Here is a 17,641-nt window from a genome sequence, read left to right as displayed (position 1 = left end):
TTTCATTCTAACTCTGCAAATTTTTTTTCCTCATGTTCACATATATCTGACAAAATAAAGTCAATTTTTTTTACTGATTCCCATAATTCAATAACAGAAGATCTAAAGTATTACACCTTTAATCGTTATATATTCACACACACACACACACATATCACAATACCAATTCCAAATTTACGTTCTATTACATGAAAATTTTAATTATGATCACTCAATTCTTTATGCAAAATATAAAGATTTAAACCAAATACTTGCGTTAATTTTAGCTCAATGTTATGTGCTTCTTCATCATATATTGTACAATTAGAAGCTAATAAATAAATATATATATATGTATATATATATATGCCAAAAATAATAAACACAGGACTAAATCACAATGACATGCATGCGTTAATCTTGTTCCATTCAACTACAAATTTTGTTCGAACCGGCCAATTAACGAGCAAAAACTAAAGCTTTCGAATGTAATACTAATTAACTTCAGCAATATAAATAGCAAAGCATAATCGTGTAAATATTAATCAATGGTATGTGCTTCTTCCTCGTATATATTCTTCTTCTTCTTCTTCTTTTTTTCAAAAACAAAAAAATCTCTAAAAAACTGTTGATTTTCACAAACGCATACACACATGAATATAGTTAAATTAAAAAAAAAAACACTTTGTAAATGATACTATAATTAAGCATACCATAGTATTTATTTAATATAATTAAATACGTTCACGCAACTTGGATGCTTTTAATGGCAAGTTTGGAAGAAGATGGGTCGTTTATTGGTCACTAAATCATCAAATGCGGAAGTTAATGGCCTAATTTAATATAATATAATATAATATTTTGATATTATTGATATATAATCATTAATGTATTATTGAATATGTCAATTATATTGGCTTAATTTTCAAGTTTTCAAAAGATTTACAAGAGAACATCCCAGAAATTAAAGGGACCACATGCAAACGGCATGAAAGTATAGAGCTAAAGTCAAGAAGGCAATTACAAGCTATAATATTTAAACCATATTTTCTACATACATATTTGACCATTTAACATTGTGAAGAGATTCACAAAATTGATCAAAATTTCAACAATATTATATATATATATATATATATATATATATATTAATGTTTCCCCCTTAATTTGACTTTAAATACTCTTAAGTTTTCTGCCAAACATATAAAGGTCGAAACTATCGTACCTTAATCTTTTCTCACTTCATCAATTTGTCCTTGACTGATCAATGGATCGAAGGGATGGATCAGCGTCAAAAAGAGTTCACTGAAGTCCTATATAAAAAACGATTAATAATAAACATTATAAGCTGAAAATTAAATAACAGTAATTTAAATTTATTGGATCAATTAATTTCTTTAATGCATGAATTGGTTATAGCTGTAACAAAGATACTGTAACAAATTAATCAATCCATGTGGTAAAGGGCCAAAGAAGGCAAACATATAGGAACGTCACTTCTCCTATATATCTTGAATTTTCTCATAAACTTTATTTTATGCATCAATCAAATACACCTGAAAATATGATTTTGCATGTGTGCCTCTAAATTTTTGAAGTTTTAGTTTCGCCTCGCCCACGTAAAATCATTGAGTGTGCTAGCTCTACTGAATCAATGAAGTTATAGATCCTTTATAATTTGGAGTGCATGCAATTAGGAGGGAATTGGTTTCTGTAATGTGAATATTGTGTGAGCATTCTCAGTAATTAAAGGTGTGCATTACTCATCAACTCATGCCTAAAACTAGGGCATTTCTGCTTGATGTACACATCTGCATGCTTCCATTGCCCTTGTGATCACTTTAATTCACTAGGAACAATGACTACACCTTTAGATCATTAATGCTCGTTGCTGATCGTCGAACTAATGTATGTAGCTCGAAAACATGTGTCTTGCTGCTACGAAACACGGGAGAGATGGGAAATATAAGAAATTCGCGAGGTGAAATTATGTAAAATGAGCAATTCACTAGCACTTATTCGATTCGAGGTTTTGAAATTATTGACTGATCCGCAGCATTGATATAAAAAATTTCAAAATTTTCTCACAAACTTGCTAGAGTGAAGTTTAACGGTCACTCGCCGTGCATCTCCATGCATTAGATGCATGATGCCTTCCTACTCATGTTTACTTCTAAACCTATCTATATTGTCAAATTCAGAAGCTAGACTCAAAACATTGTAATGTTCTAATAAGTATTTTGCATTACTCGATCTTGCATTAAAACTCTCAATTTTCAGACAAACCAGTGCATATTACTACATGTTTAAGCATGCAATCAAATCGACGTCTTGTAAAGCTTCTCTAAGATTCACGTACCGCTAAGCTTATAACTGAAACAAACTGAATAACTTAAATAAATTATATATGCATATCAATGAGGAGATTTTATTGCAACAATTTGATGAGACTTGTAAAGCTTCTGTTACATTTTCTTAACCACTAACACATGCATGCATGTTTTATGGCTAAGACGGATTGGACAACAGGCTGCTTATATATAATCTTAATGCATGTGATGATTAGTGAAACTAAAAACGCCTCAAATTTTGACAGAAGTATGGAGTAATGGGAAATAATCATTATTCCACATAGATAAATAAAATTTAGATGGGAAATCATTATTATTCCACATAGAGGCAACAATATTACCGAAGGGACGCATATCGTGAAAGTGGATTCAGCAATGGATTTTATACAAAACCATTTGAAAATAAAATCCGGAATAATTCGTTCTTTCCATATTTCAAATGTATATCGAAGGTCGAAAAAGAAGAAAAAAAATTGACAGAAGTAAATGAAGAATTTTAAATCTTTGTGACTCAAATCATAACATAGAAAGCTATATATATGATCAGATCATCTTTCTAGCTCAATCATATTTTCACCCACAATATTCTTGCAGTGGCATGCATCAACTGTACTTCAAAAAAAATTTTGCATATAAAAATCTGCTCCTTGGTACACTTAACTATAGATAAAATGATTTTTCTTTTTTTTCCAGCTAAGCCTAATATTGGATCTTAGTTTAAAACAGAAAGAAGATAGATTTGGTGAAATGAAGATTATTTTAGAAATGGACCCATACCAATTTGTTAAAAAAAAAAAGGAAGAGAAAGTAAAGTGAACACAAGAAAAGAAGCTTACAAGAATTAATGATAAACTATGCAAAGTAAATAAAGATAGAAGTTATACCTTTTAAAGCTCTGCAACATCACTGGTGCAGTACCTTGAGAAGGCCTGCTGTGCCCATCAAAGCAGCGACAAGAACAACAACCTATGCCAAAGGTAATAACAACAAACATATATACATACATACATAGATATATATGTATATACACATTTATTTTCAATGTTGTCTTCTGATCAAGAAGTTCAGCTGGAGGGCAAAAACAAGTCAAACAAAGTCAGTTCAGAATTAGATTGATTGCTGCTAAATATATTACCTGAAAAGAGAGAAGCCATCGTTGATTGTGAATGGCCAATTCAAGAAGCAGAATAATGCTATATATGTTTACATATTATATATGGATAAAAAGTTTCTGGCACAAGGGCAATCAACTATGGAGTGGATACATGTGAGTATTATTCATATATATCAGGCTCGCAATATAATTCATAGCATGAAATAATGGGAATGTATCTGTCATGTATCTATATACCATTCTCCCATTGATTATACACATTGTACTCAAAAGTCAATATGCTATATATATATATATATGAATCATAAGGTGGCCTGATACAAGTGGTGTTTGATACATGATCATGAATTACCTCAACTTCTAAACGAATGAGCTATAGATTAGATGTCCAAGTCGAGAGACATGGAACCCTTTCCCTTGTCTTCATGATTATTGTGGCTGTAAGGCCTTAACTGGAGGAGAGACGGTATCGGTGGAGACGACGAAGAAGAAGAATCGAAGGGAGGAGGATGCGTTAACGGCTCGAGTACTGGCGCTGTTGAATGGGACAACATATCACATTCATCTGAATCTGAGACGGGACAATCCATGTTCACGCCGAAAAGCCTCAGTCTCTTTGCTGCAGCCTTGCCTTGGACCACCGGAACCGATTCAAATACCATCTGATGATGCTCAACCCCACTACTTCTCCTTTGGGTTTGCATCATTCCCACCTGTTGTGGGGCAAAAAGGCCAACTCCAGCAGCTGCTGTTCCTCCTCCTCCTCCTCCTCCTCCTCCTGCTGCTGCTCCTGGAGCTGATCTGAGATACAGTATGGAGCCAGGAGGACAAGGGTTTCCATTGACGACAGTGTTGTTGTAGGAAAAAGGGGTAGTTTGTCCGGATTGGGCGGCGTAATGATGAGGATAGTGATGATGAATGTGTGGTGGTGGCATGGAGGCGTTTGGTTGTAAGAAGGTGTGGGAATATTCTCTGGACGGTGGTGGTGGCTGCTGCATAAAGAGGGGATTCCATGGATGAATAGACCTGTGGAAAGAGAATTGGTGTGCGATTGGGATGATGGGAGAGGGGAAGCTGTGATCGGGTGCATCGGGGCGGCGCCTCCAATCTATGAAGAGGCGATCCTTTCCCAATTCACCCATTCCTCTCTGGAACGAGACGATATCCCCGGCGTCCAGCTTCTTCTCCTTGACGAAACGGCTCCAGCCTTTGGTCATCACGTAGCTCTGGCTGCTGTTCCAGTACGAGTACCGGAACCTCCACGGCTTCCCATTCCTGTCCTCGAAATTCAACAGAAGTCCCTTCTCGTTGGTGGAAGAATCCAGCGGGAAGTACTTCTCCGCGTGCTGCTTCGGTATCACCAGCCGATTCAGCTTCCCCACGTCGCTCGGAGTCACCACCTTGTCGAACATGTGCTCTCTCTCCATCACCATCGCCGCCGCCCCACTAGTACTACTGTTGTTCATCTGATGATCTTGATCTAGTACTAGTACTGCGCCACCATCCTCCCCATTAATGGAGTGTTGCCCAGCTCCAGCTCCAACTCCAACTCCAACTCCGCCGTCTTGGTGTTGGTGTTGGTGGTGGTGGTGGTAGGTGAAATGGTGGTGAGTATTCGAAGACGAAGATGAAGAAGGCATACCTCTAGACGACCCCGTTATTTGATGCTCTTCAGAAAACCCTGACATGAAATTCATGATTCTTAACTGAAACTCTGACAGATCTGCTCCGGAGTTTCAGACACAGAAAAAAAAAAAAAAAAAAAAAAAGGAATAATGGAAAAAATTTGGAAGATGGAAACCCCGACCAACAAACCCAAATCTACTTTTTTTCTTTCTTTCTTTCTTTCTGGAGTATCAGTGGAACACACCAAGAAACTGCAAAATTCGAAATCTGGATACAAAAATAACAACCTCTTTATATATTCTCTAGGGCTGGGGAAAAAGAAAAAAAAAAAACCAATCTTTAAAAATAAAACTCAATAAGACGAACGGGAAAAAGGGTCGGTGGCTTCTTCTTTGACCTCCCGAAAACACATGATGATGATATTATATATCCCCATGGAGTCTAAAAAAGAAATATTTGAAAACAAAGACAAGATGCGCGCAGCTAATTATAATCAATATCTCAAAATTTTAATTTCTTCTCTAGTTGTTGACCTCCGATCCATCCCATAAAAAAAGAAAAGAAATATATATCAGAGGAGAGAAATCATCATCGTCATGTATCATTATAAGTTGCTAGCTAGCTAGATATTAATACGAATACAATATATATGATATAAAATATAATAATAAATATAAATAAAATATAATATATATGTGGGCTTTAATTTTTTTCAAAGTGTGAGGAAGTTTCTCAAGTTAGGCCATTTTCCTTGAATTTATTCCACCAAGCTCCGATTCTCCTTCTTCGCTATCAATGTGTGTGTGTGTGTGTGTGTGTGTGAGAGAGAGAGAGAGAGAGTGTGAGAAAAAGACTTTATACGTAGAGAAAGGAAGCTCTAGGGGAATGGAAATTATGGGTGGTGGGGGGCCATTAATTATCTGGTTGGGTTCATGTGAGCTCGTCCTTGTCAATTAGCCTGGGTGGCTGCTAGTATTACGCTATTACTGTTCAACTATACATACATATATATATATATATACATGAATGATATATCGCTAAGATTCGAACGGTTAGGTTATAAACCAGGAGGTGTTTTATCTCAAAAAATTTATCCGCTAGGTCGTATAATATCGACTTCATTGGGTTAATATATATCATATCCGATGTGAGACATTTCGTAACAGATTCCGAGTAATCGGAAGATAGCACAAATTAACCTAGAATATCAATTACTGTAATTGTAGGATTCTTACAAAAATAATTCATTGTCGTATGTGGTTTTTATATGTATTTTTTTAATTAATGCATGAAAATTAACTATTCTTCTTAAAATATTTCTATAAAGTATAAACTCTTTGCTTTTATGTGCATATCTTCCTCTGTTTTTGTTAAAAGTACACCTAGTGGAATTGAGGGGGTTTTAAATTGAATTTAAACCCGCAACTAATCTTCATTATTAAATGGCATATAACTACATGATAGGATGTTGGTAGTTTTACATGCAGTTCAAATTCCAGGTTTATATATATACACACTAGTGGAATGTGGTACACGCGATGTGTGTTCTGCAAAAAGCTAAACAACAAAGTATTTTTTAAAAAAAAATTAAATATAAGTTATTAATTTTTAAAATTAAAATGGTAGGACTTAGGAGATACAGATAAAATAAAATTGCTATTACAATATAAATATATAGTAAAACCATGTAGTAATTAGTTTGATAAGATGAAGGTGTTTTTTTTATAAAAAAAAAACAAATTCAATAAAAAAAATATTTGGAAAAGGCTGTAATTTTCATAATTAAGCAAGCCCTTGAATGCACTTTAAGAGATGAATAAGATCATTACAATAATTGTGATTGAATATGAGGTAGTTTAAATCAACAGAAAAAGGAAAGTACTGCAAATTTAGAGTTGTGAGTTCAAATGTTCATGTAAGGGAAGGGAAAGAGTTGGGGGCAGTTAATTAGCCAGCTGTTTTTGAATAGTAAGAGGTAATTGTTATTGGGCAACTTGGGATTGGGACTAGCTTGCTCTATTATTATTATCCTATTATACATAAGATTAATTACTTAATATATATAATTATGTACTTTCTTATATCATATAATACGTATATATATACTTATTTCACATTCATCAACTCCTCGGTTGGGCTTTAATTAATTATAAGTAAATGTTGTCCACAACACATAATACAAGCCTATCCCAATTATTTTATATTACTAGCAAACATGGTGCATGTACTTTGTTAATTAATTACATTGATTATTTATTGACTTTCTTCTTCATCTTCTTCTTATTTTCTTCATCCAGTAATTAACAACATTTCGAGACGAAAAAACATTTTTTTACTAGCGATCTATATCGAATATAAAATGTAAAATCCAATTGTATTTGATTAAAAAGAAAATTAAACACATAGAGATTAATTAATAAATTAAAAATAGAGATTATCATTCGAATTGTTATATATTTTCTTTTCTTTTCTTTCGCCCCAATGAATATATAGCTGATATATGCTTAAGAGGAGCGGACAGTCTATGTAGCCCAGTGTTCCTGGACCACCTATGTGTGTTCATATGCATACATAATAGAAAATAATATAATAAATATATATATATATATATATATATATATATATATATTTAAATTTATATTTCTGTAATTTTTCTTTTCCATTAATTTTTCGTGTGTGGAGTAGCTAGCTAGGGTGTTATATGGACCATTTTCAGCATTATTAGTTAATAGAGGTGGCCAATTCTCGACACCTACCCTCTCTCCGTTCATAATTAATTTTGTCATTTACCACTAAAAATAATATATATATTTTTCCTTCTGATATTATTTTAAATTTTTTTATGATATATATATATATATAAAGTCATTCTCAAAATTCATATACGTGCCTTTTAGCTTTCAATTAAATACTTGGACAGTACGTGTGACATGCATCGAGATATTTCGTTTCTTATATATATATATATATATATATATATATATATATATATATCCCTTCATACCTTACTTCTCTTGCCTTAAATCAAATGTCTGTACGTGTTTCTCCGCATTTATAAACAAAAATGAGACAAAATTTTTATTTTATTGCACTTTTTTTTTATTAAAAAGAAATAGATTTAATTACTACTTGGGATGGACCCAAGATATCTGTAGAGGTGAGGCGAGCAATTTAATATATATCTTAATTTAATGAACTTTATATATAAAATAAAATTATGTATAAAAGTTTAATTCTTTTTAATTAAGGGTACTAGCGTCTCCTCACTTGATCCATATTTATAGATAATTCATATTTTTGGAATTAAAAATGATATACTTTTATAGATCAAGTATTTATCTCACAAAATTAAGTCGTGTTTAGTTAATGTTATATATACGTACGTACTGTATAAAGCCACTTATGCTTTATACGAAATTTCAAAGGAGAGATTCGCCAAAGGATATATGGCCAGAATCCCTAGTTTGAAGATCATTTAATTATATTATAAATATAAATATAAAAGCTGGACAAATTTTATCCCATACCTTCTTCAATATCTACGGCCGTTACCATGTACTATTTATTACCTATCTTATATATCTTTCTTATTTATAACATATATAATAAATAAATATTCATCCATTGAATGAGATATATAAATATCATTAAATTTAAATATTATATATATATAGATAGATGTATAATATGGTTCGTAATCTTGTGCAGCTAGCAGAATAATGAAAATGAATATTAATTAGCGTCAACATGAGCTAATTGTACTTAATGTTATTAAATAATTAATGGCTTTATTTTTCCCCAGCCTAAGGAAAAGATATCCCCAAGTTTCATCTAATGATACATAGATTAGATTCCGCCCACCTAAACCTTACTCAATCATTATGTCCCTAATTATTTTTTTTAAAAAAAAAACATATATTTATATTAAAAGTAAAATATTTAATGGCCAAATATTTGGACCCCTCAAAACTCAGCACAATCGTCCAACCACATACCCTGCATGTTGCTGATCTATCTCTGTGGTCCAAAAATGCACTAAATATTTGTTTCTGGGAATTAAATAATATTCATCAATTATTAATTGGAATTGAATTCTATTAAGTTTAACTAACTAGCATGGATCTCTCTAGCTGTATTTAATTACTTTGTATTTTTTTAAAATTTTACAATAGCATACAGTGAAAATAATAATATGTAAACCAGGATTCAGAACCCTAATCAACCTAGCTACTAATATCTGGTCCGTACTCTATATATAACTAGTAAAATGAATGCGTGTGCACAATAACAATCAATGTAATTTTATGAGAGAAGTTATAGTTTAAATGAGAGAAATTATATTTAGTGGGGGAGTTGATAGTTTATAGTTAGCTTACATGTGAAAAAAAATGAGAAAAGAGGGGTAAAATGGGAAAGAAAAGATGGTGTCCTCAAGAAACGATTTTTCTAGCATGTTCAACTATTATAAAATAGTAGAGATATAGTATTTCCTGTAAATTAATATTTAATTTTAATTAGGATACACTTGTAAAAAACAGCACGCCTCTGTGTGTGTACATATAAATTTATGTGTGTATATGCAACTAGAATAGAATTAACTAGATCTCAACGATATTATTTACTGACATTTATTTACATAATGGCCAAATGAAATGTGATAACTGAAACACGACGACAGTACAATATTAAATTTGAAAAAAAAAAAACATAAAGATTTTACCACATAAGTAGTTGTGATATATACCATGAAAATTTCTGAGTATTATATAGAGTTATTACAATTGAAATCTTTTTGATTTTGAATAAGATAGGCGTTAGTTCTTAATTTGTAACAATTAACTATCGTAATTCATATGCCATACATGCACTTTCTAAAACTCAAATACTCACGCATTGTCTCAACGAATTACATATTTAATTTATGATCCAAATAATAATTATTACAAATTATAACAACATATGCATAAAATATTTTTTTTTAAAAAAAAAAACCAATTATTCGTACACTACTGGTATATGTATATTAAATGATAAATTTTAGCAGTGACGTGGAAATAATAGATTCATTTATGCATAGAGTTAGCAGTGAAGATTTATGGTTGGATGAAATGGACAAGGTGGAGGACGAGAATAATAATTATTATATAATTATTATAATTTTATGTAAATGTAGGAAAGTGGGATGTGAAACGTCGTAATTACACACAACTCAATCCAAATTCCCAATTGATGGTGGATACCTACCCAGGTTGCACAGATAGGGATACCTTCTTCTACATGAAATCATCATCCACACGTGGAAATATATCCAAAAAATACCCCTTTTCTTTAATTATATATATATATATATATATATTCATTCCAAATTTATATATATATATATATATAGCTCTTCCATTAATATATGTGTTTTCAAATATTAGAAAGATATTTATGTAATAATATTACATGCATCTACGTCCGAACTCTTCATTAAACTTGCTGCTGCTATCTTTTGGTGCGCGATTTATGATTTCTCCGGAGATAAAAATTGCTGGACCGATAGTCGTATATATATGCTGTAACATGTACAGTCATACTCATACAAAACCTGCTCCAGTACCATATGCCATGTTACTGTATTTAAAAGGCCTGTACCAAATCAATCAAGTGATGATCAATTTGATTGTAAGTCGAATATTTGCATTCGATTAGTACAAATACCTTATATGAAGAACATGCATGAGGTGTTATTTATTAAATCGTCATACCGGCCTATATATGTACAATTTTATATTGTTGTTGCGCATATGGTATATAGTATAACCATCATGAAATGCATTTTAATGGGACATATATAAATAATGAATTAATGTTTTCATAATGTAGGGACTATGGACTGTAATTGTTAATTTTAGTTTAAAACATATATAAATGATCTCAAGGAACTTAGTTGCGCTTCGATGGAAATATTTCAAATTTATGGATTTTGATTACTATTTTAGTATTAACAATTAAACATAGAGAAATCTTAAATTCATAACTTAATAACTTAGTTATTTACATGTTAGTTAGATAAATTAAAATGGATTTCAAATGAACACTTTATTGGATGAACTTAAAATACAACCTAATTAATTATCATGAATTACTAAGTAAACATAAAAGAAGTGGATTTGATGTCTATGATGTTACTTCTCTAAACAACAAAAGTACATTTGAATCCATGAATTTGAAATACTTCCATGCAAGCACAACCTTAATTATTTTCGGGTTTTTATTTGTACTACAACTTACAACATGACTATACGTCAACTATACAGACATACAACATGACTATGCAAACTCAAAATACTTGCACCGCAATGTAGCGGCTAGCTACGGTTTCCGGTTAGAGGAGGCCGGCGGTCCGAAGAAGACGCAAGGTTTTTTACCACCTCGGCTACTCGTGGTTATTGAATGGATTCTTTACTTTAATTCTTTCTTATACTTTTCCTCCTTTTTTTTTTAATATATAATTTTACAATCTGATCTCAAAGGGAGGAAAAAAAAAGGGGGGGTTTAAACTGATTTCCTTTTTTAGGTCCACAAATATGTAGATAAAGCCTCATGATATTGGCCTATTTTCTTCTCTGTTTCCTTCTTCAGTACCACTGAACTCAAAAAAATAAAAATAAAAAATCTAGGTTAATAAAATTGGCTAGTGAATTTTTGTTATATGGTACCAAAATAAATTCCTCTCCCCAAGACCTCCCTAGTGTCTTGAGTTTAAATTTCGTGTTTAGTTAATTAGTTATGTTAATTAAGTTGTAAAAAAATATTACTCACAATTAAAACGATTTAAATCTTATTAATCCTAAGTTCTCAATACATTTGATTATGAAAGCCTTGATCCTCTGAGAGGGGGAACTTTATTTTAATTTCTTTAAGCGTGTTAAATTTTCTGTCGAATTTAACGACTCACTATGGATAGACACTACTTGAGAAGAAAGTTCACATTGGTTTGGGATTATAACTAAAATCGAAACTTTTTTAAAAATTAATTTAATCTAATAAATATTCTTAAATAATATATTGCATGACACACAAATTTAAGGTTGCATGTTATTTCGTATGGTTTTACAATTATAATGACTTAACCTGACCTGTGTGGTTTGCTTAATCTCAAAGCCATAGGTTTTTAGAATTTTGTAGCCTATAAATATGGTAAGAGCCACTAGCTATAAACTATTCTTGATCCATACATGCTAGCTATTATGCTATTATGCACATATTTTGTGTGTGTAACGACATTATATATGTATTGTGTATAGTTTGTTCTTAAAATTCTTGATATTGATTTTTTTATGTAAAATTTACGAAAAAATTGTAGATATTAAATTTAAAATATGTGAAAAGCAATTATAAAAAGACATCACCAAAAGTTTAAAAAATTAGTTTAATATATTAAGATAACTTCCAATCCCACCGATATTTTATCAAATAATTTATCTATGTGACGTTCGATGTTTTTACTCTTCGTGTGGAGAAATTTTGAATGCTAGTATTTCTTCGCACGTAAATTAAATTAAAATATCAAAATATTATTTTATATATAACGAATTTTTTCGTCGGATATGATGAGGTTAAAATAATTTTTTATTTAATACTAATGTCGAAAGTTTCTTTTATTGAATTTTGCTTTTATTGTAAATAACAATATCATCATAAAGAGGTATTTGGGAGAAAAAAATTCTGGTATGTCGAGAGACCAGATAATTAATATTCTATTCAATATTTATATATAGTTTATAGTATAAGATAAGATATTTGAAATTTTCAATAATTATTAAATTCAACTAGAAAAGGTGGAATTATCATCCATGATCACGTGCCATTTTCCTAGGGCATTTACCCTCTTATATTAGCTGTTATTTTCGGGGAAGGATTATCACCAATAATTTATTAATTAATTAAAAGTTAAGCACCTGCAGGTTGTAGCCTGTACTTATTTTATTTGTTCAACTGTAGGTAAACGTGCGATGTTTTTTAAAAAATTAAGAGTGGCACATCTGTCCAAATTAGGACTGCTTAATATATAATGTAATATACTATGATAAAATACCAAATACAGCTCTTAATAATGTTTTTGAGTTATTATTATTTTAATTAATCCATGTTAAGGCTTGTATATATATACACATCATCATGGATGACCTCAGATATGACGTATACAATTTTTGTTAAAAACTATAATTACCATGTAAATAATTATAATACCACTTTCTTGACTATGATGAGATAGTTCTATAAACATCAACAATAATTTATTGTTTGTTCCAAAAATAATAATTTATTAATGTTTTAAAAAATTGAAGGTATGAGATTCCAAAAACTAGGGACAGAGGCAACTTGCCTTGAGCCACCACGCTCTTTTGTCGTACTTAATAATACAATTATATATAACCACGTTGTTTATTTGGCTGATTAATAGTAATCAAGACCTAATTGGCATACTAATAAACATCAGCCAGTTAATTATATGCTAAAAATATATTTTTTGGTCATTATATATACATAAACAAAAATCCCCAACATGTCTAAATTTGGTCAACATAATTATTTATAACTAAGTTAATTTTAGTATAAACATGTTAATTGATTAGTTTTTATATGCTTGTTTTCACATAAACTAATGAGAATTAAACTTAATAATATTATATGTAATTTCCAAATAAAGAACATCTTGGATTGATTTCTATCTCCCGTGTAACCTTCATTTGTACAACATTTTATTGTAAAATTAAAACCTACCAGTTACCAAAGATTAAAAATTAAAGACATCCTACATTTCATATATCACTGTGGTCTGTGTTTGCATAAGGGTAATGTATTTGCAACCATTTCTAATCTAATTTTAAATAAGTGATAATTAAATTAATTTATAAATTACGAAGAAGTGCGTATTGTTTGAAAACAAATTAAAAAAGAGAAGTGGGTAAGCGTTTAATAAACAAGTTGTCTAATTTCTAATGCTAAATATTTTACCGTTACTAATTTTTCTACAAGCAGAATCAGCATTCCGCTAATTTTCGGATGTCGATTAAACTATAACTGATTTTTTTAAACCAAAAATCAATAATCACTTTTTTTTTTCTTTTTAGTGATGATAAACATTCCCTGTTCATGTTAACTACTCGATGCGGAGATTTAAATTTAAACTTGCACAATATTTGGACAATAACTGGTGTAAAGTCCCAAAAAAAAGAAGGAAGAATTAAGAAGAAGAAGGTGTTGAATACATGGAGTTGAATTATTATGTGGTGGAAAAACTATATATAGTTTAGGACGAAATAGAGGAAATGGTGAGATAAACACAAGAATCGTGCAATGGGTAAAGTTGGGCTGGCATTTGGTGCAAACTGGGGCTAGTCTAGCCCCTTTGTAGGCGCTGGACCACGCTTGCACATTCACATTGGGGCAAAATATATTCTTGTTTTTTTTTTTTTAAATTTATTAGGCACCTTCACCTGTGCACATATCCCCATCTATCTATTTTATCTACGATGTGTTTGCGTTTAAGATTTTTTTATATGATTTTACATATATTTATCTTCATACAAGACGATCTAATTCATATATACTAATATTTCTAACATAAAATATTTTTTTTATGATTAGATATTCGAGTAGAAGATATGTATCACAAAATAAACATTACGACAATCTTATTAATTGATTGGTGCCAAACACATGTACAAACATTATAAAACTTTAGTTGATGATATTCTAGTAAGATATCCCGGGTGGCGAGAACCCGGGGCCTACCTCGGATGATGGAATAACTCGGAGGGTTTAAGCACCCGGGCCATCCTAGAGGCCCAGGAAGCTTTGGAGATCTCGGGAGATCGAAAGGAGCCCGAGTAAAAGCAGGGGAGCCAGGTATCTAGGAGTAAACCTTCAGAAGGTAGAAAAGGAAGAAAAGCTGGTGGGACCCTTCTATTCTTAGGGTCAGGAAACAGTCACATCTACTTAGAATATGTCAGGTTCAAATCACAGACCGAATCATTACTAACCACGTTCCAACGGAGTGGGCTCTTTCCTGAAATTACAGGGTGTCTAAATCACACGTGGTAACCATCCCATTACCCTAAAAAGCTGTCAGTAAGTCCATACCTAATAATCATTGAGGACCCGGGCTGACGAGTATAAAAACCATGGCTCGAACACTCGACAGAGGCAGATTTTTACCTTAACCTTTTCGGAATCTCTCATTTTATCATTATCATTTTTCGCACACACTCACTCTCTCAAATACCATAAGCCCACTCCATACATCTTGACTTGACTTAAGCATCGGAGTGGCGATGCCGAAAACCATTCCGGCTCCCCACTTATGAGTTTTCTTGTTTTTTCCGCGTGCAGGTTTCATCTCCGAACCAATAAGGAACTCGCCAACCTTTTTGCCCGAAAATTTACCCACCCCCAAGTATCCATTTTATGATAATCGCATCAGTTGAGATTAACATACCTAAACCATGATAGCATTAAAGGTGTTTGCGTGGGCATATGTGTGCCCACCATAAATTATATATTATTATTATCGACCATTCATATTTGTGAATTTTTTTATTTGACATTGTTACTTTAGTAAGCTGTGTGAGATCCTCACAATTTTTTTTTATTTTCCCCAAAAATCAACTCAACTGAAAAAAATTACTTCTAGTTTTATTTTTTTTTCTTTGTCAACCATTCGAGATGTGATTTTTACGGAACCATATATTTTTTTTAAAAAAAAAAATCCCCTCTGATTTACGTTGAATCAAATTTCAATGTTTATACCAATAGAAATTATTTTACAATATTTAAAATTTAAATAATTTTGATTTACTTAAATTTTAAATTTTCTCTTAGTTAAGTTCCCCAACCAAACATTCCATTTAAGTTCGAGTACATTAGATTTGGGCTGGAATTTGAAATCTAATGGGCCAAACCAGTGATCCAAATGTAAGTATTAGAACCTGTGATCAATAACATAAATCAACGGAAATAGAAAACTTGCGAAAGGGGCAGCGGCGAATTCAACATCCCAAAAACCCTAATTATCAAAGTGCAGTGTTGACATTGGGAGGAAGAAGCTCGAGCGGAAAAGATGGACCCTTTCTCTTCTTCATCATCAATTGGATCATCTTCCAAAATATCGCCGGATGATTTGATGGATCAGCTTAAAACTCAGCTGGCTCAGGCTTATGCCGAAGAATTTCTCGAGGTACCTACCATTATCTTGCTCTGTAATTCAATCAGTGAAGGATTGTTGATTAGAAATTGAAACGACCTATATCTTGCTCTGGAAATCCGATTAAAGTAGAAATTGTGGAATTGCATGCGTCTGATTATGTTGGTGCAGTTGTCGTGCTTGGACGATACTAGGTTTCATATGGACTTGTGTTAGAGGTTTGAAGTTTGAACAGCTGGGTTCAAGTTATGTTGCTATTTCTCTTTATACGTCGTAGTGTAAAGCCTTGCAATACGGACTGAGAAAAAAAAAAACCTAGGTCCAAGCATATGCAGTGTTTACCGTTAATATCTGTAAAAATTTGCAAGTTAACTAATAGGTCTAATCATATTATATCGCACCACAAAGTACTTGGTACTATGATTGTCCCAGATATTAAACTTTTTGGCTTGCTAGTTCCTTCAACTTTGGGAAGCACTAATTGGTTCCTCTCAGCATTCGTGGGCTGCTTGCTTGAATTAAATGTATGTCGAAATCTTGGCATACTTTTACTATCTCATATCCCTTCCTTGTAATTCTCGTCATGTAATGTGTTGTGTGTTACTTCATCAATTGATCGTTTTGGTATCGAACGCCATGAACAAAATGATTTCTTAATTGATTGTTATGTGGATTCAGTGTGTGAAATCACGAGATAATAATTTACATACAATACAAGGGGTTTTTTTTTTTTTTCTGCATCGTATGTATGGCAGTTCAACCTCGTTTTTCCAGCCTATCAATAAAATTTTCTTAATGGCCACACAGACTGTGCGAGGGAAGTGCTTTGAGAAGTGCATTACTAAGCCCGGTAGTAGCCTCAGTGGTAGTGAAGGCAGTTGCATCTCCAGGTGTGTGGAACGCTATATGGAGGCCACTGGTATTGTTAGCAGAGCCCTCTTTAACCAATCTCGCTGATAGTACTGGGGCGATCACAGAAGTTAAGCGCACTTGATGTTCAGCAGATTCCAGATGAGCCACCATATTTTGATTTTCTCTTTCAATGAACTTTTCTACACTTTTTGCATTGTCTACCTGGGGGAGTTTTGGAACCCAGTAACCTAGTAAACATTGGCACTGGCCTACGAATGACAGGCTGCCCCTTATATCCTGCTGCTGTTTTTATATATGGTCCACATATTTGCATTTTTGTGATCATAGCTAAGGATATAAACGAACCAAATCGAGCTGAAAATTAGTTATTTTTCAAATTCAAGCTCAAGTTTGAAATTTTTTTTGGTGGACCGAAATTAGAAAATTGATAGTATTGGCTCAGTTTGGTTCGAGTCAAAGTTCGAAGCATGTTTTATTCATTAGGTTAAATTTAAATTTATTTGA

At 32.1% G+C, this 17,641-nt stretch overlaps 2 protein-coding genes across 2 annotated transcripts; one reads left to right on the top strand and one right to left on the bottom strand.

Moving 5' to 3' along the window:
• Positions 1-1,146: 1,146 nt before the first annotated feature.
• LOC140873662 (B3 domain-containing protein Os03g0120900) lies at positions 1,147-5,815 on the bottom strand. Its single transcript, XM_073276864.1, has 2 exons — positions 3,215-5,815; positions 1,147-1,292 (listed from the first exon to the last, which is right to left on the bottom strand). Exon 1 carries the CDS (start codon positions 5,139-5,141, stop codon positions 3,825-3,827), a length of 1,317 nt encoding a protein of 438 aa, XP_073132965.1. The 5' UTR covers positions 5,142-5,815; the 3' UTR covers positions 1,147-1,292; positions 3,215-3,824.
• Positions 5,816-16,060: 10,245 nt separating this feature from the next.
• LOC140873606 (mitochondrial import inner membrane translocase subunit Tim13) lies at positions 16,061-17,411 on the top strand. The gene is made up of 2 exons (XM_073276787.1): positions 16,061-16,297; positions 17,072-17,411. Exons 1-2 carry the CDS (start codon positions 16,181-16,183, stop codon positions 17,219-17,221), a joined length of 267 nt encoding a protein of 88 aa, XP_073132888.1. The 5' UTR covers positions 16,061-16,180; the 3' UTR covers positions 17,222-17,411.
• The last annotated feature ends 230 nt before the right edge of the window (positions 17,412-17,641 follow it).

This window comes from Henckelia pumila, unplaced genomic scaffold (genome assembly GCF_033568475.1).
Source record: "Henckelia pumila isolate YLH828 unplaced genomic scaffold, ASM3356847v2 CTG_80:::fragment_1, whole genome shotgun sequence".
Classification (NCBI taxonomy): Eukaryota; Viridiplantae; Streptophyta; class Magnoliopsida; order Lamiales; family Gesneriaceae; genus Henckelia; species Henckelia pumila.
Note: the sequence above shows the minus strand (reverse complement) of the source record. Positions and strands in the feature narration are given on the sequence as shown.

Coding starts and splice junctions, on each gene's coding strand:
- LOC140873662 (XM_073276864.1), bottom strand. CDS start 5,141: ATGAATTTCATGTCAGGGTTTTCTGAAGAGCATCAAATAACGGGGTCG.
- LOC140873606 (XM_073276787.1), top strand. CDS start 16,181: ATGGACCCTTTCTCTTCTTCATCATCAATTGGATCATCTTCCAAAATA. Junction 16,298..17,071: donor ATGCCGAAGAATTTCTCGAG/GTACCTACCATT, acceptor ATGGCCACACAG/ACTGTGCGAGGGAAGTGCTT.